Source organism: Euleptes europaea, chromosome 13 (genome assembly GCF_029931775.1).
Source record: "Euleptes europaea isolate rEulEur1 chromosome 13, rEulEur1.hap1, whole genome shotgun sequence".
Classification (NCBI taxonomy): Eukaryota; Metazoa; Chordata; class Lepidosauria; order Squamata; family Sphaerodactylidae; genus Euleptes; species Euleptes europaea.
This window is the reverse complement of record NC_079324.1, coordinates 22,965,582-22,989,047: the sequence shown is the minus strand read 5'-3', so window position 1 is coordinate 22,989,047 and position 23,466 is coordinate 22,965,582. Positions and strand designations below refer to the sequence as shown.

The window sequence follows — 23,466 nt, the reverse complement described above, 5'->3', positions numbered from 1 at the left end:
CTGAGTTCACCTTTTTGATCCAAAGTCTGCCTTGTATTCGTTTTGCAATAGTTCAAACACAGTCATAATCTGTTTGAGCATCTCTGAGCACCCTCTAGGGTTTATCTTTCTGCTGTTTTACATGCGGGGAGGCGTAGAATGCTGGCGTGTGTTTACATTTTCCCCAGTTGCATTGATTTTTAGCTTTGCTAACATCTGATGCTTGCGGAAACTCAAGGAAACAAACATACAGAAAAATCCTGTGGTACAATACTGGTAGGACTGTACTGTTTGAGGTGTGTGATCACATATTTGAATCTTTCCCATGTCATAAAATCCCTGCCTGTGCAAAGCCAAAATGTCGGATAAGATTAGAATTGTCTATGATGGATTAGTTTTTAGTGTTCTGGGAGAAATTTTGCACGGCGGGACATTCAAGCAAATCTCTCCTACATTTTTAAATCAATTGTCCCAGGAAATATGTATTTTTTTCCTCCTTAAAACATAGGTTGGCTTTCAGTTTCAAGTTGGGACATTCTGACATGGAATGTGATTCATTATTGTGGTATGACATGATAAAGAGTAAATTATTGGTAAGGCTTGCATACAGAGGTGTACTTTCAAAAGCAGAAAGCATTACCACTTCAGCAAGTAGTCCCCCCTGGGTAGGGTTGCCAGGTCCCTCTTTGCTACCAGCGGGAGGTTTTTGGGGGGGAGCCTGAGGAGGGGAGGGGAGGGACTTCAATGCCATAGAGTCCAATGACCAAAGCGGCCATTTTCTCCAGGTGAACTGATCTCTGTCGGCTGGAGATCAGTTGTAATAGCAGGAGATCTCCAGCTAGTTCCTGGAGGTTGGCAACCCTTCCCCCAGGGAGGGGGGGTTTGCTGATAGCCTCCCCCCATTGTATTCTGCATTACCTCATGCCATGCAGTTCCATAGAGTCTCCTGGCCAGCAGGAGCAGCTATTCAGGAAACGCAGTGAGGAAGAAATAGGAAAGAGCTCTTTTGCAATCAGAGCTGCACTTATAGCTTGTTGGATCCGCCAGGGCGAACTGAGATGTGTGTGTATTAAGTGCATCTTTAAACAACTCCACATTTTGTATTTGAAATATTTGCAAGCACACAAATTGCCATTTTCATGCATGTTTAATTCCAATTGAAATCAGTGGATCTTAAGTGTGTATAATAGAGCAGCCTTCATAATAACGTTTAATACTTGTGTGTGTGATCGCTCTATGAAATGGAGCTCAGCGTTCTAAGCATAATAATAAAGCACATTGTCATATTAAAAGAAATGTCAAGCTGCATAGCCTTTCTTTGTTATGACGATGTATTTGACAACAGACAATCCACTGACGGCGTGAGTAGAATGAAACTCAGCCTTGTGTTACTTGCTTACAGGGTGTGTCATTAGCCTGTAATGTGGATATGGATAAAATAAGCAGCATACCTCATTGGTCCTCTGCTAATTTATAGCTGTTCTTGTCCTGTAATTTTCACATTATCACATGTTGCTTCAAACCCTTATTAAAAGAACAAATTGAAACATTGGCAGAGCAATCCTAAGGGAAGGGTAGTTGTGGGGCTCCTGGGGACCGTCCAGCCGAGACACCTTCTGAGCGGCTTGCAGTTGCAAAAAATAAAATAAAATCTCCCCCAAGCCCTGTGAAACTGCTCCATACAGTTCCCCGGGGCTCCACCACCATTTTAGAAAGTACAAGTTTGCACCAGCAAAAAGGGGCGTTCCCGGGGTGAAAGGCTCAGGAAGTTGACTAGAGTCACCCCTGCCCCTAGGAAAGCCCCCTGTGGTGCTGGTACGAGCCCCTGTGCCAGAGAGATGCTGCCGGCAAGGCTCTGCCAGTGCCCATGCCTTGTGTTGTTGCGCTTCTCAGCACCGGTATAAGTCGTCCTGTGCCAGCATTAGTGCCCATTCGCACAGTGCAAGTGGGCATTAATGCCAGCACAGGGGTTACGCTGCCTCTTAGCATCATTTCCCCCCCCCCCCTTTTCAGGATTGTGCTGGAAGTTGAAACACACAAACAGATAATCGACAAATAATTACATAAATCAACTTTGCCAACTCTATAATGAACAGGGATGGGAGCCATTTTAAAAACCTTTCACTGCTTTGAATTGTGAATGGATTTTCTGCTCGTTGATTTCTGAAACGTTATATCGGTGATAAATCTCTCGTAAATTCTCCATCTGAAGAGACAAGGTTTACCATAGCTGTGGTTGACTGAAACCTTAATCATGAGGTAATCATGAGGGACCTAACCATAAGGTAATCATGAAAACTTAATCATGAAGTAATCATGAGGGACAGAATGGGATTAAAGAGGAAGTAAGTTGTGCCAAACTTAGCGTTGGTACCCGATGCCGAAAGAAAATGAATCCTTCATGTGTATGCAGGAACTTCTCTGTGCAAGAGTTTTCCCCATTTGTTGGTGCCTTTCCCCTTACTTAAGTTGATGTACACTTAGTTGCTTCTGTGGATTTGCCCCTCAGTTGAAATAAATGAAGAAGCCCATCCATACGAGAGTTTTCTGCAGGCCGTGAATGGCAGCGGGGCCGTTGCTTTTTTGCAGTAGCAACTCTAATGGTAGTTAACCTGGTGCTGATCGTCCTGTGCTATCAAATTGCTTTATGTGCATTGATTCTGCTAAAGAGGCTTGCCAGGTTCTTGCTTAGGGAGCTTCCATAAGGGCCTTAAAAGTGAAACAGCAGTTGCTGATCAGCACCTGTTTATTTGCATATGGAGCATGTCATCAATAATACACGAGACAAGGTCTTAAAAGTGAGAAGAACAGTACGTGAACTCAGCATCAATTTTGCGTGATTGGACCTCATAAGCAAACTAGTCAATGGCATCACATGAAAACTGACAGCTTTCATTACAGTGAAATATATGTCTTTAATTTAGTGGTTTTATGTAAATGTGACCCTATTTTTCGCTTTCCATATTTTTTTCCCTGCGTTATAACCTTAATTGCAAAGAGATTAATTTTACTTCCTCTGCTATTCACAGAGGGCGACGAGACAGGAGTGATGGATAATCTTCTTGAGGCACTGCAATCTGGGGCAGCATTCAGGGATCGCAGGAAACGAACACCAAGAACTCAGGGTAGGACATGTATTCTTTGACTTTTTGTGGGGGGAGCAAATGTATATTGTTCAGAGCTGGGGAGTGGAAAGAGTTTGTTCAGGGAAACTTTTTAACTGTTTCAGTGACAGTATGTTTTGGATCAGGTGTGAAATCTTGGGCTGTACTTACACCATTGCAAATTTTAATATGGTGACTGCATTTTCCAATAATTGTAGAGCACAAAAAAAGCACAGGGTGTTCCCATTGTATGTGATGCAGTATTAAATAAAACCGAACCCACACTCCGTATTTCATGGTACATAGTTGAAAACCATCTGTATAATTAAATCGATTCAGCTGAAGTCGTTAAACTCTGGGAATTGTGTATTCTCATTTTTATTATTCGTTTGCCTTTTTTTTTTTTTGCTGGTTGCAAAATAGCAGAACTACATTTTTTTTTCATTTTAAAATGTTTATCTTGCTTGATAAATCTGCTCAGTCTTCCCAATCCAAGTCTGGTCTGCAGTGGGGAGTCTTACAGCGCAATCCTGAAGGGGGGTATTTCAGCAGCTTCCGGGGACAGAGTAGCCACGCTGCCTGCTAAGCGGCTTGCAGTGGCGCAAAGTGAAATAACAAATAATCCCCTCAAGCCCCGTGAAACTCCTCCACTGGGTTTCATGGGGCTACACTATGAGTTTTGTAAGTTCAAGTTTGCAAGTTTGTGCCTGCAAAAGGGCGCATTCTCAAGGCAAAAGGGTTTAGGGAACTCCCTTGAAATGCCCCCGTCAATGCCAACATGAGCCCTTGCACCGGGGAAACGCATCCAGGGAGGCAGCTCCGGCACCCAAGCCTCGTGCTGCTCCCCAGAGGTGGCGTTAGTGCCCTCTTAGCAAGTGGTCATGCTGGCTTCAAAGGCCATTTGCCGCCCCCACCCACTTGAGGATTGCTCTGTTGACTATGTTGGATATAATCCACCAGGAGCATTTCCTCCATGCAGAAAGTTGGATTAAGTTCCGTATATGGTCTATAACATGACATGGTTTGAGACATTCTGTATCCTTGAGGCATAGATTTCAACATCTTGGACAGCACATGGGCATATATGAATGTGAGGGGAACGATTTTGTCCTTTAGTAAAGTGTCATGAAGATTTAATTGTGTATAATGTGGTGAAAAAAAGAGAGCCTACCTGGTAAAACAATATATTACATTGTAAAACTCTTCAAGTTGCTAAGGTGCCAGAAACGTGATGCATCCTTGTCCCAGAATATCCACTATTTGGTCTTAGCCTTTGGTGGTGTTTAGAGTGGAGAGGCTTCTATTTCAGCCCTTGCCTATTTGGAAGTGCAAGGAAGCTTAAATGTGGCCCTGAAGAGGATTAAATGGAAAGGACTATATACAACCCTTGAAAAATTATAGAATGTCAGCAGACTCACTTCAGCAGATTATTATGTGCCAATATTTCATCCAGTATATGTGCATTTATGGAAATGGTATTAGAAAAAATGCTTTCTTATAGATGCACTGATAACATAACACTCCTAGATATAAAGGAAGATTATTGCTGAGACAAGATAATACATTTTCTTTAGTTTCCTTATTGTCTAATCAGTTAGTGTCATCTGGTATTTTCATAAATATTCTTCACAAATCCTCCTGATTACCCCTTAGAGTAAATTAATAAGGAAGGTCGCAATATTGATTTTACAGTAACGTATTATAAATGTCACTTTTTACTCGGACACCATTCGTGTCAGAATCCAGGAGCATAAGGTATGGATAGCCATAAAGTAGCATGCATATTACATACCTGTTTCACTGTGAAACCTACCTTATCCATGGGTTCAGTACAGTATGGCGATATATGTTTAAAAAGCTCCGTACGTGTGATATATACAATACATCAAGATGAGGTGTCGCTCAGGGCTCCAAGTACCTATATAACCAACTAATCCATTATAAGTTGATACTATCCTTTACATTTTGATGGGAGAAAGCAATAAAAGGGGCGTCTGTCCACTGAAGACTCAAGTGTCTTCTGTCAAGGAGAATGAGTTCAAGAAGGCCGCTCACAGGGAATCATTCTGTTTATCCATGACAACAGAGCTGGTCAAACATAGCCTAAATACCAATATGTATTTTCAGGTGGATATGTGCACATCACTAAATTAGTAAACAAAGTATGCATTTTCAAAAGATGCATCTCATTTTGTTGATGCAGCCAAGAGTTCCGGTTGGGAAACAAAAATTAATTGCATGAATTGCAATTAAATATTGTGGAGCAGATTTCTACTTATGCAGTCTGTAAAACTAAAAAATGCATCCTTAAATATTCATTGGTGTTTAACTGTGGCAGTGCATTTTAATGAATTGCATGTGTTTGCATTGTTTGAAGTATTAACTCTTTCAGCAGCTGTATACTAGAACTAAATTCATTTAAAATCCCATTAGCACTATAAGTCTTAAAAACAGTAACTTCCCTCCCATCCTAGTCTTTATATAAATACAAAAAAGGAGTGTTTATCTTCTTCTGTTGATCTCCTTTTACAAGGTAGTAGTTTACTGCTTCAGTGTAAGGTTTTGTGTAAAGAGATGCCTTTTACTCTAACAAACCTGCCAATGTCTTGCCATTATCAACATTGTTAAAGAGTAGAAAAGAGCAAGAGCCCAGGAGCACCTTAAAGACTAACAGAATTTCTGGCAAGGTATGAGCTTTCGTGAGTCACAGCTCACTACTTCAGAACTGTTAAAGAGATATAGTTTGGATGGCGTTCATCATTCTTTCACCAATTATCCATGACTTTTTATCCTAGCCTCAGGCTATGAGATTATAAAAAGAAGACCAGTTCTGAAATGCATTCCCTCTAATATTAGTTTAAGTGATTTCCCCCCCCCTTCCTGCATAGCTAACTGTTCTATCAGATTTTTTTTAAAAAAACTTTGCACTAAGCTGTTAAATCTTTAGCTATAGAATTAAATTTCTAGAAGCGTTAATAGCTAGTACCCTTTTTAGGAGTGTCCTATTTCAGAAATATTGCAGCTGCAATGGTGTTGCGTGCGATCATTTCTTACTGCAGAGAAGCTACAGCTTTAAGGTATATACATGACTTACGGGCTTTAGGCTCTACAGCAGAGTTGTCAAACATATGGCCCGAGGGCCGGATCCGGCCCCTTGAGAGCTCTCATCTGGCCCGCAAGCCAGCCGAGGCAGCCACCCCCTCCCACTCTCAATCTGGGCTGGCGAGGCATGGCCCGGCCCGACCAAGTGACATTTATGTCACATCCGGCCCTCATAACAATTGAGTTCGAGACCCCTACTCTATGGCATGGGAGCCAAATGGCTAATCTGGACCAGCATGTGCATCCTTTAAATCACTTTATAGCACTGTAACCAAACATCAGGTTGGGTAACACAGAGAAGTTCCACTGACAGAAGGAAGATTTTTGCACATACAGAAGGAAGATTTTTGCACATACATTGCTTTAGACCTCCGACTCTCCTCCTCCCCATACTGTTCCTGAGGGGGGGTCTCATGTCCCCTGTCAGCATCTCAAAGGGGACGTTCAGGTCTATAGCGGAAGCGGGGAGGAAAGGAAGTTGTGGATGCAAGCAATCATGGCAGGCTAGCTTGTATCATATGAATGAGATGTGCAACAACTGAAGAATTGTCTGATGAACTTGATTTGCTTGTGGAACCTGTGTCCATCTTAGCATACAGCTTTAAAAGCTTAGATGAAGACCCTACCCTGTGTCACCTAAATGAAACTTATGGTCAAGGACACCATAAATTCTAAATTTTCTTCTAATGAAAATGACAATAGTAGAATATTGTTATAGTCTCATATCCTGGTGGTTTGGAGCGGTGGGCTCTGATCTGGAGATCCAGGTTTGATTCCCCACTCCTCCACATCAGTGGCGGAGGCTAATCTGGTGAACTGGATTTGTTTCCCCCACTCCTACACATGAAGCCAGCTGGGTGACCTTGGGCTAGTCACACTCTCTCAGCCCCACCTACCTCACAGGGTGTCTGTTGTGGGGAGGGGAAGGGAAGATGATTGTAAGCTGGTTTGATTCTTCCTTAAGTGGTAGAAAAAGTCAGCATATAAAAACCAACTCCTCCTCCTCCTCTTCTTCTATTTCTTCTCCTTCTTCTTCCTTACAATTCTTTACACAGCTGCTTAGATATAAAGTCCACTGAACTCAGTGGGAACTATTTCTGAGTTCCCGTAAATTTAGTGGAAACATACTTCTGACTAAGTATGGGTGCTTAAAGGATGTTCACATTACCTGTTTAATCCAGAGCTCTGCATGCACTTCAGTGCTTCCAAAGACTTCCTGTCTAGCATGGGCTTTCCGGTTCACTGCAATGCTAGGATTTTGCATGCACCGCTGCCTGGCTTTGTATGTGCCAGGCCACTATGTATGCACATAGGCATAATGTATAGGATGCCAGTAAATGGCCACACCTTTTTATGGCTCAAAAGAACCAAGTTCCTGCCCTGCTCTTGTAGGGCAGGTAAATAAACTTAGAATAATTATTCCATTCTGTTATTCTTAACTCTTGTTTGATTTAAATAAGGTTTTTCCTTAATATAAAAAAAAGCTTAAATTGTGGGAAGCTGAAAACCAATCAATTTTATATGTATATTAGTATATCATGTATTTGTGAGTTGTTAGGTTTTAAGGGGGATTTACAATGATTTCTGTTCAGTTAAAACATTTTTTCCCCCCTACAGCCCCATAAAGCCTAACATTTATGGTGGCAAAAAATTATATGGGGTGAGCCCATTTGGTCATATGCTATTTATAGTTGTGTTCAGACTGTAATTTTAGTAATTGCTTTCAGCCCGAAGATCTCAATGAATTAATTTTACCTCTTCTGCAGTATTTAATCATTTTATTATAGTTCAAGGAAGAAACTGAGGCTGGAGTTCTAAGAACAGTCTCCTGGGAGTAAGCACCATTGACTAAAATGGGACTTACTCCTGAGTAGACCTGCTTAGGATTACTCTCTGAACATTATATTCTAGAAGAGATGCAGGGTGGCAGCCATCTTGGCACAAAAGTATTTGCTTGTGAAGTAATCAACCTCTTGAAGGAGAGAAGCCTAAAAATAGCTTTGCTTTAAAGATCCTTGAATAACATTCAGTGCTAATGATTTGGCTGAGGAAGTTTCATAATTATTATTGACTTGCGAAAAAGTCTGCAGAATAGTCTTTCTTGGAAGGATCTTGCGAATGATTTTTTTTAGTATTTTGCTTTTGGTTTTAGATTGTTCTTTGAACAAGCATAGCTACCTGAAACCTTTAAAAAAAATTAAGGTAGAAACAAAGGTTTAGATAGCCTTTGCCAGTCTTCATTATTTCGTTATTTACTTCATTTATGCTCCACCTTCCTCCCCAATGGGAACCCAAACTATCTTACATTGTTCTCCGCTTGTCCATTTTATCTATGCAACAACCTTGTGAGGTAGGTTAGGCTGAGTGTGTGTGACTTTTCCAAAGTCACCCAACAAGCTTGCATGGCAGACTGGGGATTAAAACCTGGGTCTCCCAGATCCTAGTCCTGAACTGTAACCACTACTCCACACTGAACCCCTACTGAGGTCTTTAGAAACATCAGCAGAGGAATCTTGGAGTGAAAATTCGTTCCCAAGTTTCAAATTTCCTGATGATGTATTCATATACATAGTGAACAAGGGAGTTAGGGTTGCCAGGTCTCTTTTAGTCACCGGCGGGAGGTTTGAGGGTGGAGCCTGAGGAGGGCGGGGTTTGGGGAGGGGGGACTTCAATGCCAGCAAGTCCGATGGCCAAAGTGGCCATTTTCTCCAGGTGAACTGATATCTATCTGCTGGAGATCAGTTGTAATAGCAGGAGAGGATACTACCTGGAGGATGGCAAGCCTAAGGGGAGTGAAGAACAAAAGGAAATCCAATTGCGGCTTACAGATGAAATCTCATAAAGGTGCCAAGTAGTTTCAGGTAATTCCAGAGTTAACTGGGGAGGGATACCCAGAATTTTGGTTGCTAATGTGGTGTCTTCTTAAAGACGCAAGAGGCTGTTTTCCTGCTAAGTGAAATTAAAACACACACACACACTTTGTGTTTGGCAGGTGTAAATGGTGATGGAGAGACATGATTGTTTTATTTTAAATACACATTATGATACAGATGCTAAGTATTATGCAAACTGCTTTCAGCTATATTGTCAGCAGTTGAGTACCCTGGAGCAAAACGCACATTAATTAGGAGAAGGAAAAGTATTTGGCAAGTTTTCCTCAGTGGAAGCTGTGTTAGGAAAGGATTATGTCACACAAACTAACTTATCTTCTAAAGCACTTTTTTTTATTACTGATTTCAGTTCTACAGCTCTCCACTTACATTATACATTATCAGTTCCCCCCAACGGTATTTAAAAGAAACTAAAATATGTACTGTAGGCAATATTTTCCCGCAAACATTTCAACCAGTAACATTTCTCCTCTTGTCCTCATAATTATGGTATAGTAACAAGTGGAACATAGATAAAACAGAGTATCATAGCTGTACAACACTTTCTCAAATGTGGCATCCCTGAAAACTGAAATTTACCTAAAGAAAGCTCTAGCAAGAGTATAGAGGCTGTGGCTCAGTAATAGAGCACATGCTTTATGTGCAGAAGGTCTCAAATTCAGTCTCTGTCATCTCCAGGTAACAGGTGGTATTATTTAACTTTGATCCTAACTGTGTTGGAGGAAAAAGGGGAGATATGCAAATACCGTTATGTATGTCTGTATGTCTGTATTTATTTATTTTTAATTTCAATTCGTAGCCTGCCCTCCCTGGCCGAATCCAGGCTCAGGGCAGGTAACAACGATAAAATCATCATCTTCCGGTACAAATATATCAATAAAACAATTAAAACAACAAAATATACTGCCACAATCCTCTATAGATAGCTAGGATTTCCAGGTCCCTCTTTGCCACACTGAACCCCTACTTAGGTCTTTAGAAACATCAACAGAAGAATCTTGGAGCGAAAATTCCTTAGTTCCCAAATTTCAGATTTCCTGATAATGTATTCATATACATTGTGAACAGGGGAGTTAGGGTTGCCCGGTCCCTCTTCACCACTGGCAGGAGGTTTATGAGGTGGAGCCTGAGGAGGGCGGGGTTTGGGGAGGGAAGGGACATCAATGCCATAGAGTCCAATTGCCAAAACAGCTATTTTTATTCAGGTGAACTGATCTCTATCAGCTGGAGATCAGTTGTTATAGCAGGCAATCTCCAGCCTGAAGATACGAGGGTCCCAAACTGTGTAAATGAATAACAAACCCGTGTTTGAGGCTTTTGAATTACTGCTGACAATCAGAGTAGACAATACTGACTTAAATGAACCAATGGACCAACTTGGCATACGTCATCTTCATATGCTTACTAAACTATGCATCAGTGATATATGGTACATCACCTACTTTTGCTACTATCTTTTTGCTTTCTGTAAGTGCCTATACCTTTAAGAAACTATTGCCATCAGTGCAGTTGCTGGGCAACCGCAACAGTATTGCCAGTCTTCACATCTTGGTTTCTGTCAGTAAAAAGCAGGCGAGGGGGAAGGGCCTTTTCCCATGTGGTTTTGAGCTTTGAGGGAGGGTTGATTGAAGCCAGCAACCACCACGTGACTTGGTACCACATGACTTGCATTCTCATCCAGTATTGGCTGCTTGCTACTGTAGTACAGCAGCCACTGTACAAAAGCCAGTATGGTGCAATGGCTAGAATTTCAGACTAGGATCTTGAAAGACCCAGATTTGAATCCCCACTCTGCCGTAGATGCTCACCAGATGACCTTGGGCCAGTCACACATTCTTAGCCTAACCTACTTCACAGGGCTGTTGTGAGGATAAAAGGGAGGAGAGGAAAATTATGTGAACTGCTTTGGCTCCTCCTCATGGAGAAAGGCAGGGTATAAATGAAGTAAACAAGATGTGGGGGACAGATAAAAAGTAGGTTGGTTTGGTGCGCAGGAAGGAGAGAACAGAAAGATGAGGACATGGAGGTTGCCAGGAGAAGGGAAAGGGGAAATATTGTGGGGAGGGCAATACTTCAGACAATGAGATGCCCCCTGCAAATCTTTGTGAGTTCCTCATCACACAAACAGGCCTGGTGGCCAGCACTGCACAAATGCATAGTGTTCCCAGACAGAAGCTGTCAGGGGCAGTGAAAGGACAGCTGGAGAGAGGGGGCAGATAAAGATAGACTGGCTGGTGGGTGAGAAGGAAGGAGAGAAAAAAGCTATGGGGGCTTTCCTCTCCTTCCCTTTCCCCTCCCCTCCCCTTTCCTTCTCCCCTCCCTCCTTCTCCCCTTTCCCTTTTCCCCTTCCCATTTTGGGGGCTGAGGATCCTATTCTAAACCCTGCCTTCCCCCATATGTCTGGGTCCATTGCCCCCCTCCCTGAGATTTGAGATTTGTAACATGGACAAGATACTATAACAACTAGCCCAACCATACGATCACTGCTGCCTTCGTAGTAAACTGGGCACCAAAGTTAGATTCTTAGAATTACAGTGTGCTAAGGTTTTATTATGTTTTATTATGTTTTTTTAAAAATATGATTGATTGTTTTATTTATATTCTAAGTAAATGCTATGTGTATTTAACTGTGTTGGTAGCTGCCCTGAGCCCAGCTTGGCTGGGGGAGGGTAGGGTATAAATAAAAGATGAGGAGTAGTGGTGGTAGTAGTAGTAGTAGTAGTAGTAGTAGAGGAGGGGAAGTGCAATGCTTCCCCAAAATCCTTGAGGATTACATGTTCTTTACCTTATTTCGCAAAGGGAACAGTTATTGTGCCCTTGAGTCATATATATGGACATACCTTTCTAATCTGCCAACTTCCGTTATCAGAATCCATCTCTAGTTCATCTCTCTGCCTTCACACACACACTGTGGTTGTCTCCTACTAACTTGTGCTGAGGCAACAGCCAAAATATTCCAAACTATTACTGATCTTCTTGGTTTATTTGGTCACGAGGTCGGTTTCACTGTAATGTGATGTGCCTGAATATCTTTATATGCCTTGTAACCCTTGAACACATGGAGACATTTTTGTTTCTTAACTGATGAGGCCATCTGTTGTTTGGGCAAATGAAACTCATAAGTGTGCATATCCAGTTGAATTAAATGCAGAACAACCAAATACGAAAGAAAAGTTGTTCAGTTAAAGGAACTGAATGAAATTCAGAAGTGCGTTAAAATACACAGTAGGAAACGTATAAAGAGGATTGATAACATCAAGACAGTTACCCTCTTTGTTATAGATTAGTTTTTTATTTCGGGTTTTTTAAAGGTAGAATGCTACAATTTGAGATGTTAAGAGCATTGGTAAGTGCATTAGTTAGAGAGAAGAATGAAATCAAGTAGACATATAACAGCTGCGAGCAAATGTAAAATTTTAAATAGGTGTAGATTAATCACCAAAATGTGTTCATGTCTACTTGGAGATAAATTGCATTTTGCTGCCAGTCAGTCAGGGTAGATGATATAATGGTCTTAGTCAATTCAAAGCAGATTCATCTGTTTGTGTGACTGCAGCCCAGCAGCACAATTCTAAACTTTCAAATAAGTCCCAGTACGCTTATTCCCAGTAAGTACACATAGGATTGCTCCTATGTTGACTCCAAGCCAAAATCAGGATTAAGCTTCCTCAGACACTTATAATTTGTAATTTTGCCAAGACGTAGAAATTAGTTCAGCTATATTATGTAAGAAGCATATAGTCGAAGCAAATTGTGAAAATTAAAGAGAATCATGAACATAGCACACCTTTGTGTCTCATAATTTGTTTCTGTTCTCTTTAGCAGTCAACCTTTTTTACTTGGAATAAACATTCTAAAATCTGTTTTCATCACACAGTATTTCAAATTTCCGCCATTATTTAAATATTCTTTCTGAGATTGATGTGGCAATGGGTAGCCGTGTTTGTCTGTAGCAGTAGAAAAAAGCAAGAGTCCAGTAGCACCTTGAAGACTAACAAAATTTCTGGCAGGGTATGAGCTTTCATGAGTCACAGCTCACTTCTTCAGATATCTGAAGAACATCTTCAAGTATCTGAAGAAGTGAGCTATGACTTACGAAAGCTGATACCGTGCCAGAAATTTTGTTTGTCTCTAAGGTGCTACTGGACTCTTGAGATTTATGTGTGTGTTATACACACAGTACATTATGTGTTATGCTGGATCTTGACCAATTTATATACAGATTAAATAGTTTGCCTGGCTGGCAGCTGACACAAGATACAGGCATCCAGAGTCCTCTGTATACCCCTTTGATCACAGCAACATTTGGGTAGTGTCACAGCCGTATGCTTATCTCATAAGAAACAAATTGTGGCGCTGTATATCTCGTGCTGATCATACATTAAATCACTTTTCCTGTCTGGACTTAAAGAAATATGAAATCCTTGATCAGCATGCCCAATCCCCAGCTATAGCACTTGTTGCCTTGTATTATTTCTGTCTGAATTTTGTTGGCATCAACCTCTGTTCTCTTGCTGGTGTTCTCCAGCTTTCCAGATTGAAAGTAGTCCACCTGCAAGCAGACAACCTCTTTGCTCTAAGCTTATGATGCCAGGTTCTGTGTTTCAGCTCAACGTTGGGTCCCTGATTGATTAGCTAAATGTACTGCTTTGTTTTAGCAGAATTCATCTTTATCCTTGAACTTTGTGTCTGTTTGAAGAATGTCCTGAATTGATTCATTATCATGAGCTATGGTACATCCCATTTTATGATCTTCTCAGATCCTGTATTTTTCCCCTCTAAAAATAGTCAGCCAAGATTTTTCACACACACACACACACACACACTTTTTTTTTTTGTGGGGGGGGAGAACGCAAAACAATTATGCCTGCAACATTTAATCTATGAGCCAGACCTACCAAGGGCCTTCCAGAGGATTAAAATGCCCCTCCCCATTAATCAAGCACCATTTTTGAAAAGCTGCCTGCCTTCTCCTACCTTCTACCTTCTCGTTTCTCCCCTTCCCCCTAATTAGTTTACCAAATGGGAAAAAGGGATTAGATGGAGGGTCAGATTTCTTTTGTGTGTTGGCACCATTGCTGGTCGTCTTTTTCATTTCTTGGAGTAATTGGCTCAACATGGAGGTGGAATTGTTAGTTTGCATGGCATCAGACTGTGCAGTAAGGGGCCTGTAAGGCTACAGTTCTGCAGATTTTCTTGGGAATAAGACTAACTGAGCTTACTTTTGTGTAGCATGTTCCAGAAAGCAGTCTCTATCAGATTAATTGACTAAAATTCATATGATTATACCAACAAAGATTTTAAAAATTGGGCAAGTGCCCTAATTTCCGTAACCATATGCAGCTCTCCCATCAAGCGCCACCCGTAACTCAAAGTGGCTCTCTTGATTCTCAGAACTGGTAGGAACTGTTTCCCTATGTTCGTCTTCAAAACATACATGATTTTCCATCCATCATCTTCGTCTATTGGCTTGGCATGAGAACTAGAAGGAAAAGAGCCATATTGGTGGGTTTCCTCCATTTATCATTTAAGAAATGTATCTCTGGTTCACACGGAAAACAATACTGGTTCACTGTCTTTGTTTGTGAACCTTTCAGGATCTCCTTTTTCTGGCTTGAGTTGCTGAGTTAAAGATGAAAAATCTTCCACTTACCAACATTACTTACTACATCCTCACAAACTCGACTGCACTTCAGCTTTCAATGTGTCTAATGGTTATTTGCATTCTCATTTTTGTTTACTTGGTCTATTTCAATTGTTTCTAAGCTTCTATTGAACATAATGGTCCAGCATCTAATCCTGAAAAGCTTTCTATGTTTCTTTCTCCTTCTCTGTCTTCCTTACAATGCAGTGTTTTATGAGGGTTGTCAAATGAAGAATTCCATATAAAATGAAAATATTATTCAGTACTTTACATTCATAAAATAGTTTTCAAATCATGTATCATTTATAGAGGATGTGAAACAGCCACTTATCAAGCTACATAAAAGCAACAATAAAGTGAAGTTTTCTTCAAATTAACAACATTCAGGTTTATTAGACTAATCAAACCTGATATACATATGTGCATTTGGTACACTAGTTTTCCAGCTTGACATTTATCATCTGGAAGCAATATTTTTAAAGAGGATATTTGGACACTGTGAATCAGTTTTGTTTAATGCGTTTCCCTTTCAAACTTAAGAGGTACCCCTTAGCCTGCAAATACTTTACCTCAGAGAAACTGCAGAAGGAGGGATGTTGTGTGGCGTTATAATACTTGAAAGGGAATAGAAGTGTTGCATAGCTGGCATTTCCGTAAATGTCCCAAGGCCAACCATCTTTTATTAGAAACATAAATATAGATGCTAACATGATGATTTTGTGACACCGGGGAACATTATATTATGCCACATATATCATTCAGTGATGAGAAGCATCAGCAGAAGTGAGAAACAGTGCATTCCACAGAGTACCGAACGTTCCCATTTATTCAGTCCTCGTTTTATGCTGGAAGTTCAAGGTTGTACAGATCTTTCATATTGTTAGCATACATTATACTATCTGATGCTCAAAGTATCATAATGTAGCACATCTATATTGGTGGGTTGGACCTCCTGTTTCCTAGAAAGCAGTGTGAGCTATGGTTTAACCCAATATCTTTGGATATCACACTATTATCACTCTCTAGCAATTATATGCTACTAGATTGCCCTGTGTGGGCAAGACCACCCAGTTGTGAAGGGCTGCTACAGTGCTTTGAGAGTGTAGCATCCAGTGATGCGTGGATGGAGCCTATGTCTTCAAATATGAAATTTAGATACCAGAAATACCAATGTTTTAATCACGGGCACAGAAATGTAGGGTTGGATCCAAAGATCCATGGGTTGAAGGAAGATAACAGCCACTTCTGTTCCAGAAATGCTTGCATAGCTGTGTGCACTGTAATTTATTCACTGCAGTGTCTGACAAAGGGAGTTTATACCTTGAAGCTCTCGTTGGTCTCTAAGGTGCTACTGGACTCAAATCTAACCGCTGTTAAGTGTAGCTTATAGTGTAGTTATTGTGCAATGCTCCAGTGCAAGATCAAAAATAATCCTTCTTTGCATGGAAGTTCTCTTCCAGATATGGATCCAACCCAAAGTTTTTTTTAGCGCAAGCGTGTAACTGCCCAAGCTCCATGAAGATTCGATTACTTCATAAATTCTTAGACAAAAATAAAGCTGGCGCAGAAAGACCTGAGTGAAAGCTTCCCTTTCCCTTGGCTTTGTATGCAAAATGGTAATCAAGCATCCTTTGAGTAAGACAATAAAGTTTACTAGCTTACAAACATGTTTGCTAGTCTTCCTGCCTACACAGACCAATCAGTTCTTTGTGACACATTGGCAGTCTAAAATGGAGAAAAAAATCCCTTGCTCTTTTCCTGAAGGGCAAGTGTCACCACAAGTAAGTAGGAAAATGGCTGCTCACAAGCTTGGCAAACTCATCCACATGAGTTTTAACCTAGTAAATGTAGAATAGACTGCAGAGGTTTTGGATGAGGTGTTGAAGCAACTCCATGGTAATCTTTTTTTTGGGGGGTGGGGAGGTTGTAAGTAAACCATTTTAATGTTCTAGTATGAGACAATGAGACTTGTTCTCCAATTCCTGTCTCACTTCAGCAGCAGGTGGTAGTATGCTGCAGTTTGACAATTGTCTGTATTATGTCAGGGCATTCAAACAGTGGTATGCCAACAGTGAATAAATCATCCTCCTCTTGCTTTGCAGCCTCTCCAGTTCAGCTGAATTTATCCAGTATCTCAAGTGACACTGTCCTTCAGATTTTTTTTTCTTAAAAGGATGAGTAGCCACAGAGAGCCAGCATGGCATAGTGGTTAAGAGCGGCTGACTCTAATCTGGAGAACCAGGTTTGATTCTGTACTCCTCCACATGAGCGGTGGACTCTAATCTGGTGAACCAGGTTGGTTTCCCACTCCTACACATGAAGCCTCCTGGGTGACCTTGGGCTAGTCTCAGTTCTCTCCGGACTCTCTCAGCTCCACCTACCTCACAAGGTGTCTGTTGTGGGAGAGGAAGGGAAGTTGATTATAAGCCACTTTGAGACTCCTTCAAGGTAGAGAAAAGCGAGATATAAAAAACGTCGTCTTCTACTACTTCCAGTTGTCATTAAAGGTTTAACTGTCGAATTATATATACCTCCTTCTCTGTGCCCACCAATCGTTTCAGATTTGTTTTCATCACTGAAAATTAGACTTTGAAAGTTCAGAGTCACTTTCATGTGATGTAAAATATAACTTCTGCTGTGAATTGATTGAGAATTCACAAGTGAGGCAGTTGACAGAGAAAATAACCCTGGATTGCTTTTCTGGTGTTTTGGGCATAGTCCTCTTACCACTGAACGGAGGGAAGATTTCTAGCTGTGATTCAAAATGGATTTTTTTACAATTCCAGGAATGTTTCTCAGTCACCTCTCTATAACCAGATCTCTTTCTCACCCAACTATACCCCAGCTTCATTTAAAAATATATATATCTGAAATAGATTGGCGTTTCAAGTAAGTGAGCTGTAAATGGTCTTAAAAAGTATTATTTCTCCATTTAAGATATTAACCATTCCAAGAGTGAGTTTCAGGTAATGTAACTTGATTGCAGTGCTAATGTTATTTTTGTACCAATTTTCATATTGTTCAGATGCAAGTGTCCATTACTGATGACAAATAAGCGTTCAGAAGCCCTCAGATTGCTGGGTCCGCATCCATCTCTGCTTGGTGAGGAGAAGAAATGTGAAATTAATGTAGTTCTACATTTGCTTTCAGGAAACATATAATCACAAGTTATCAGTGTCCTGTTGGCATTTGGAAATTATATATTTGGCTTTCTTTGAAGATAAGACTCTGTGTTTTTATCCTGAAATCCTCTGAACCTTTTTCGGTAGGTTCTCCTGATTAAAAACCAAAACCTCAGCACTAGCATAGCTATTAAATGCTATAAAACAATAGGTTCGTGTGTATTTGGTATTTGTTTGAGGTAGCAATAAGGCGGAATTCAATAAAGACAATAACAACAATGTCCATGTACAAAATCATCATTTATGTGACGTTTTGGCTGAGGGCAATGCTGCAGAAAATCACAGATAATGCATAAATAGCATTATAAAACTTTTTAAAAATGTTTACAGCACTCCTAAGAACTTAAATGAGATTATTTCTTAATTATGCAAATATATTAGCAGCTAATTTATAAGCACTTAATAATGTGTGTGTGTAAGCAGCTGATTTGGAATTCTACAAGACCCATGAGTATGTCCCTAATCTCTTCTCCCCCCGCCCCCCCCCACTTATACCATCTTGGAGGTGATTACATCTAATTGCCCATCTGCAGATGGTTATTTTTTATTCAAATCCATCGGGGGCATTATTGCCCTATTATTAAAATTGTTCAGGCTATTTTTAAAGTGTATTTTAAATTGTATTTTAATGTTTTATTGTTTTTAGTGTAATTCTGTTTGTGAGCCGCCTTGAGCCCGGCCTTCAGGCTGGGGAGGGCAGGGTAAAAGTGCAATAAAATAAATAAATAAATAAATGTCAACAGGGACTTTCAAATCTACTATTAAAAAAACCAATTGCTCCGCAGTTATTCCAACAGTAGATTATCACTGTTATATAGTTCCACTCTGCTGATGAGGGCCACTTCTGTTGTTCTTCATTTTGCCTATACCCCATATTCCTTTGCAGTAGGAAGTATGACTGCCTCTCTCTGTGGGAAAGAACCCTTCTCTATTAAACAGTTTTCCCTAGCAGATCTGAAATGGCCAAATTCGTCACGCCAAATATCTGCACTTTCAGCATTCCGAAAGGAAACATCAGTTTATTTATTGATAAAAAGAAAAAATTTCAGAACAGCTTCTGTACCTTGACACCAAAATAATTTTGGCCAAGTATGAACTTCATGATGCCAGTAGTTCCAAGCTTAGTAAACAGGAATGACCGCCTGTTCAGATTCTTACAGCAATGTTTTAGCCATTCTGTGTATTTAATCCATTAAATTGAATTAAATGTAGATGTTAGGTGAAAACTTAATGGGTAGACTCAGTTATCAGACACATTTACTTTTAACTGTCTCCAGTAAGCATTCAGCAATTTGAACAAATTTTGTAAGAGATAAGCCACAGTGATCTATATTCACTCACCATATGGTAACTGCCTTTATTGGTATAAATTTGAGTGCTCACCCACTTGGCCTGTTCACTCCATCATTTTAAGTTCTCCATATATTTCATGGCTAGATTCGGTCTGATTTAGATTTCACATAATTCCCCGTGTGAGGACTTCACCATATTAAAAAAAAAAAAGGAAATGAGAACCCTGGCTTGAGCCTCATCTCCTTGTCTGGCTGGTAAAGAATTCCTGTCAGTCACACTGATATATACATGCATACATACAACAGTCCTACATCATACAAGATGGTTCCAAGCCAAAGACATAATTTACTGAAAACCTGCCATCTGGTCAGTTTGACGCTGTTTTCGATAGCATCCTCTTCAAGTATAATACCTTTTTGGTGGCTGCCTCAAAATTATGGAACAACCTTCCCAGGAAGATGAGCCTGCCCCCCCCCTGTTGATCTTCAGGAGGCAGTTGAAGACAATTTAGGACTGCATTTGACAGACTTACAGTGTATTCCTAAGGAGAGTTACTCCAGTCTAAGCCCATTCATTTCAGTGGGCTTAGACTGGAGTAACTCTCCTTAGGAATGCACTGTTAGTTCCTGTTTACATAAGGTAAGGTAAAGGTCCCCTGTGCAAGCATCAGGTCATTACTGACCCATGGGGTGACGTCACATCCCGACGTTTACTAGGCAGACTTTGTTTACGGGGTGGTTTGCCAGTGCCTTCCCCAGTCATCTTCCTTTTACCCCCAGCAAGCTGGGTACTCATTTTATCGACTTTGGAAGGATGGAAGGCTGAGTCAACCTTGAGCCGGCTACCTGAAACTGATTCCCGTCGGGATCGAACTCAGGTCATGAGCAGAGCTTGGACTGCAGTACTGCAGCTTATCACTCTGCGCCATGGGGATAAGCCTTTATTGGCATAATAGCGATATTATAGCATACATAGCTACAAACATTAGTTTCTATTTATTGCCAGTCCTAATTGGAGTTTTTAAATTGTTTCTTTTTATGGGTTTTTTTTATGTTGTAAGCCACCTTGAGTTCCGCAAGAGAGAAAGGCGACTAATAAATGTTTTACGTAAATAAATAAATATCTTTCTGTGTAAACATACAGAAAAAATGTATATATCTTATAGTGAGTGTCCAAAATCCATTGAATGTTGACTTTCACACATACATATTGACAATTCATTTTTTGATGAATGTCTGGGGGAAAAAGATAAACCTGTGAATGTTGACATTCCAATAAGATGTGGTCGCCAGCACTCACTAACATGTGCCCCAAAGTGGGGAAATTTATAAATGTCTGAAAGCACATATAAAATTCATTGGAGATTGCTAGTTCACATGTGAATGTTGACAATCACAGTTTTTGGATGCTGATAATATATAAGGACATAGAATAAAATGTCAGAACTTTAGATAAGTCATATTGTAGTTTTGAGATGTTTCTAAAGAGAAAGCTTTTTAAAAAAAAAAAACAGACCTTGACTGCAGTGTTATACAGTAACCTATCATAACAAGTGAAGGGAATATCTTCAGGCACATAGTGACTTTTTTTCTGTATTATTTCAGCATAGTCTGTGGTGTTCAGTGTTCAAAGTTCCCAAACCTCTCAAATTGTCAAAACAAATAATAGCTTGTGAAGCTTCTCTGGCAGCAGGCTGATTACCGAGTCCTAATTCTCTGGGGACATTTGCTGTGCGATAATATTATTTAAATAACTTACCTAGAATCTTACGGATTGATTTTTAATAATGTCGCAGTGTGGCTTGCACTGTCCCGTAGTTAGCATTCAGTACTACACTAGCAATATTTGCAGCTGGTAACATGGATAAAGGGGATCATGTGAGATAAAGGGGATCATGTGTACTCCAGCACACTTGGTTCCTACTTTATAAATCTTGGTTCCCTTGAAAGCCACTGGAAATCAGATATGTTCCTCAGGCGTACATTTATATACACTTTCCTCTCACCTTATGAATGGACATAATTGATGAAGAGTGGCTTCCTATATGTTGACAAGTTTTTGGTTTTTTTACAGCCCTGTTGGTTCAAAAGCCAAGAACACTATCCGTGTAATACCTTTTAGAAATGTAGTAGGAAGAGAACGCCTAGAGATTCACACTTTTGTTACGACCAACCCTGAGGACACATAACAATGTGCAAACACAATCTGAGAAATCTGTATGGTCCTATATATTTGGCATTTCAGGTAGCCAACCTCCCGGTACTAGCTGGAGATCTGCTAATACAACTGATCTTCAGCCAATAGAGATCAATTCACCTGGAGAAAATGGCTGCTTTGGCAATTGGACTCTATTGGCGTTGAAGTCCCTCCCCTTCCCAAACCCCGCCCTCCTCAGGCTCCACCCCAAAAACCTCTGCCCAATGGCGAAGAGGAACCTGGCAATCTGTTGGCATTCATTCTTGGTCTCCAGTTTTGCTCCATGAAAAAGAGAGTCTAGAATATGGGAAATGGTCATTTCAAACTCTCATTTTGTTTGTTTGTTTCCCCCCCAAGCATGGTGATAGTCTACCTTCAAAGATATCCTTTCATCCCTTGCCCCTCCCTCTTGGTTTGGCACCTTAAGGCTGAATTTGGATGTCACAAACAAATTAGAGGTGTTCCCCCCCCATAATGAACAAGAACCCAGTTATTTTGCCTTTCTTTTTCTCCTCATGCCTTGCACCAAATGGAAGATGGAAGTATTCAGCTAATTCCAATTTGTCATAATACCTTAACAAACTGAAGTCTGTTTCTTTCTTAATTGGCAGTCACAATAAATGGGAATTAGTTGAAGATGTCACCGATCATTATCTTGGAAGAGAAAAGGAGAGGATCGGGGGAGGGGGTTGCCCAACAATTAACTTGATTTGTGCCCATCCCAAATAAATTCTGACGTTTCTGAATTGCACCTCATTATGTTTGTAAAAGGAATTGAAATAGTAAGATGTCTAGATAAAGCACACATGCAGCCACTCAGGATTAGGTTCAAGGAGAAGCAAGAGGCATTTTTTTCTCATGCCTTCATGTAGATTGGGGGGGTTACCGCACTTGTATTCCCAGGGATGTATTAAGAGTTTGAAAACGTTATAAAAAATACTGTTCGCACTTTCTATGTATTCCCACCGATGTATTAAGAGTTTGAAAACGTTATAAAAATACTGTTCGCACTTTGTTTGGCCCCTTTAGCTGTGAAGACGTCTTCCAACCATTTTTTAGCCGTGGCATCCAAAAACCCTTTTAAAGCGATGTTTTTTATAAAATTTCCAAACTCTTAATACATCACTGGCAATACATAATGTGGTAACCCCCTGTCTCAGAAACAGTTGTGTAAATTTCAGTGGAAAGTACAGAAAAAAGTGATAATTAATGTGATGTCCGAGACAGCCTCATTTATCTTAATAATTGTCTTTAGTGCTGCCAAAATGAAATGCACGGCAACGAAAGAAACAATACCATCATGCACATTTCTAAAACAAATTATTAAAAAACCCTATTTTCGATCACAGCAACAAGAATCTGTCTATCTTGTAGGAGGTGGTGCCTTCAACTGCTGATTAGATCCCAGTTCAAGAAGAAGAGTTAGTTTTTATATGCTGACTTTCTCTACCTTTTAAAAGGAGAATCAAACTACTTTACAATCTCTTTCTCTTCCTCTTCCCACAACAGACACCCTGTGAGATAGGTGGGACTGAGAGAGCTCTTAACAGAACTGTGACTAGCCCAAGGTCACCCAGCTGGCTTCATGTGTAGGAGTGGGGAAACCAACCCAGTTCAGCAGATAAGAGTCTGCTGCTCATGTGGAAGAGTGGGGACTCAAACCCGGTTCTTCAGATTAGAGTCCACCTCTCTTAACCGCTACACCACACTGGCTCTCTCTTTACAATACTTTATTTCCATGCTTGAGCACTAACAGGTTGTTGTTGTTTTTAAGAAGTGAGAGGACAGAGCTGCTAGTGGTGTTGTTGAAACGCTTGTGAAAGGATTTGTGCGGGAGGCTGCATGAGCTTTTACACAAATGGAAGAACATCTTTAGATTTAGCTTCACTTTTCTCGCACAGTATTCTAGAATGAGGTATACAACAGGCCTTCTGTGAGTAGAAGACCCTTTCTGCATGAAGAGTAGTATATTTATACTCCAGTCTGGAGGTTTACTAGTTTGTTAAAGCCATGAGCTTCCGTAAAACATAAACAGATCAAAAAGAATATATGTGGAACATGACAAATTGCACACA

General features: G+C 40.4%; 1 protein-coding gene across 1 annotated transcript in view; it reads left to right on the top strand.

Annotated features, from left to right (window-relative positions):
- DIAPH2 (diaphanous related formin 2) overlaps positions 1-23,466 on the top strand; it is a 421,870-nt gene that overhangs the window by 314,439 nt on the left and 83,965 nt on the right. Inside the window, exon 27 of the mRNA XM_056859236.1 lies at positions 3,009-3,104. Within this exon, the coding sequence (XP_056715214.1) occupies positions 3,009-3,104 (96 nt within the window). The remainder of the gene's footprint in view (positions 1-3,008; positions 3,105-23,466) is intronic.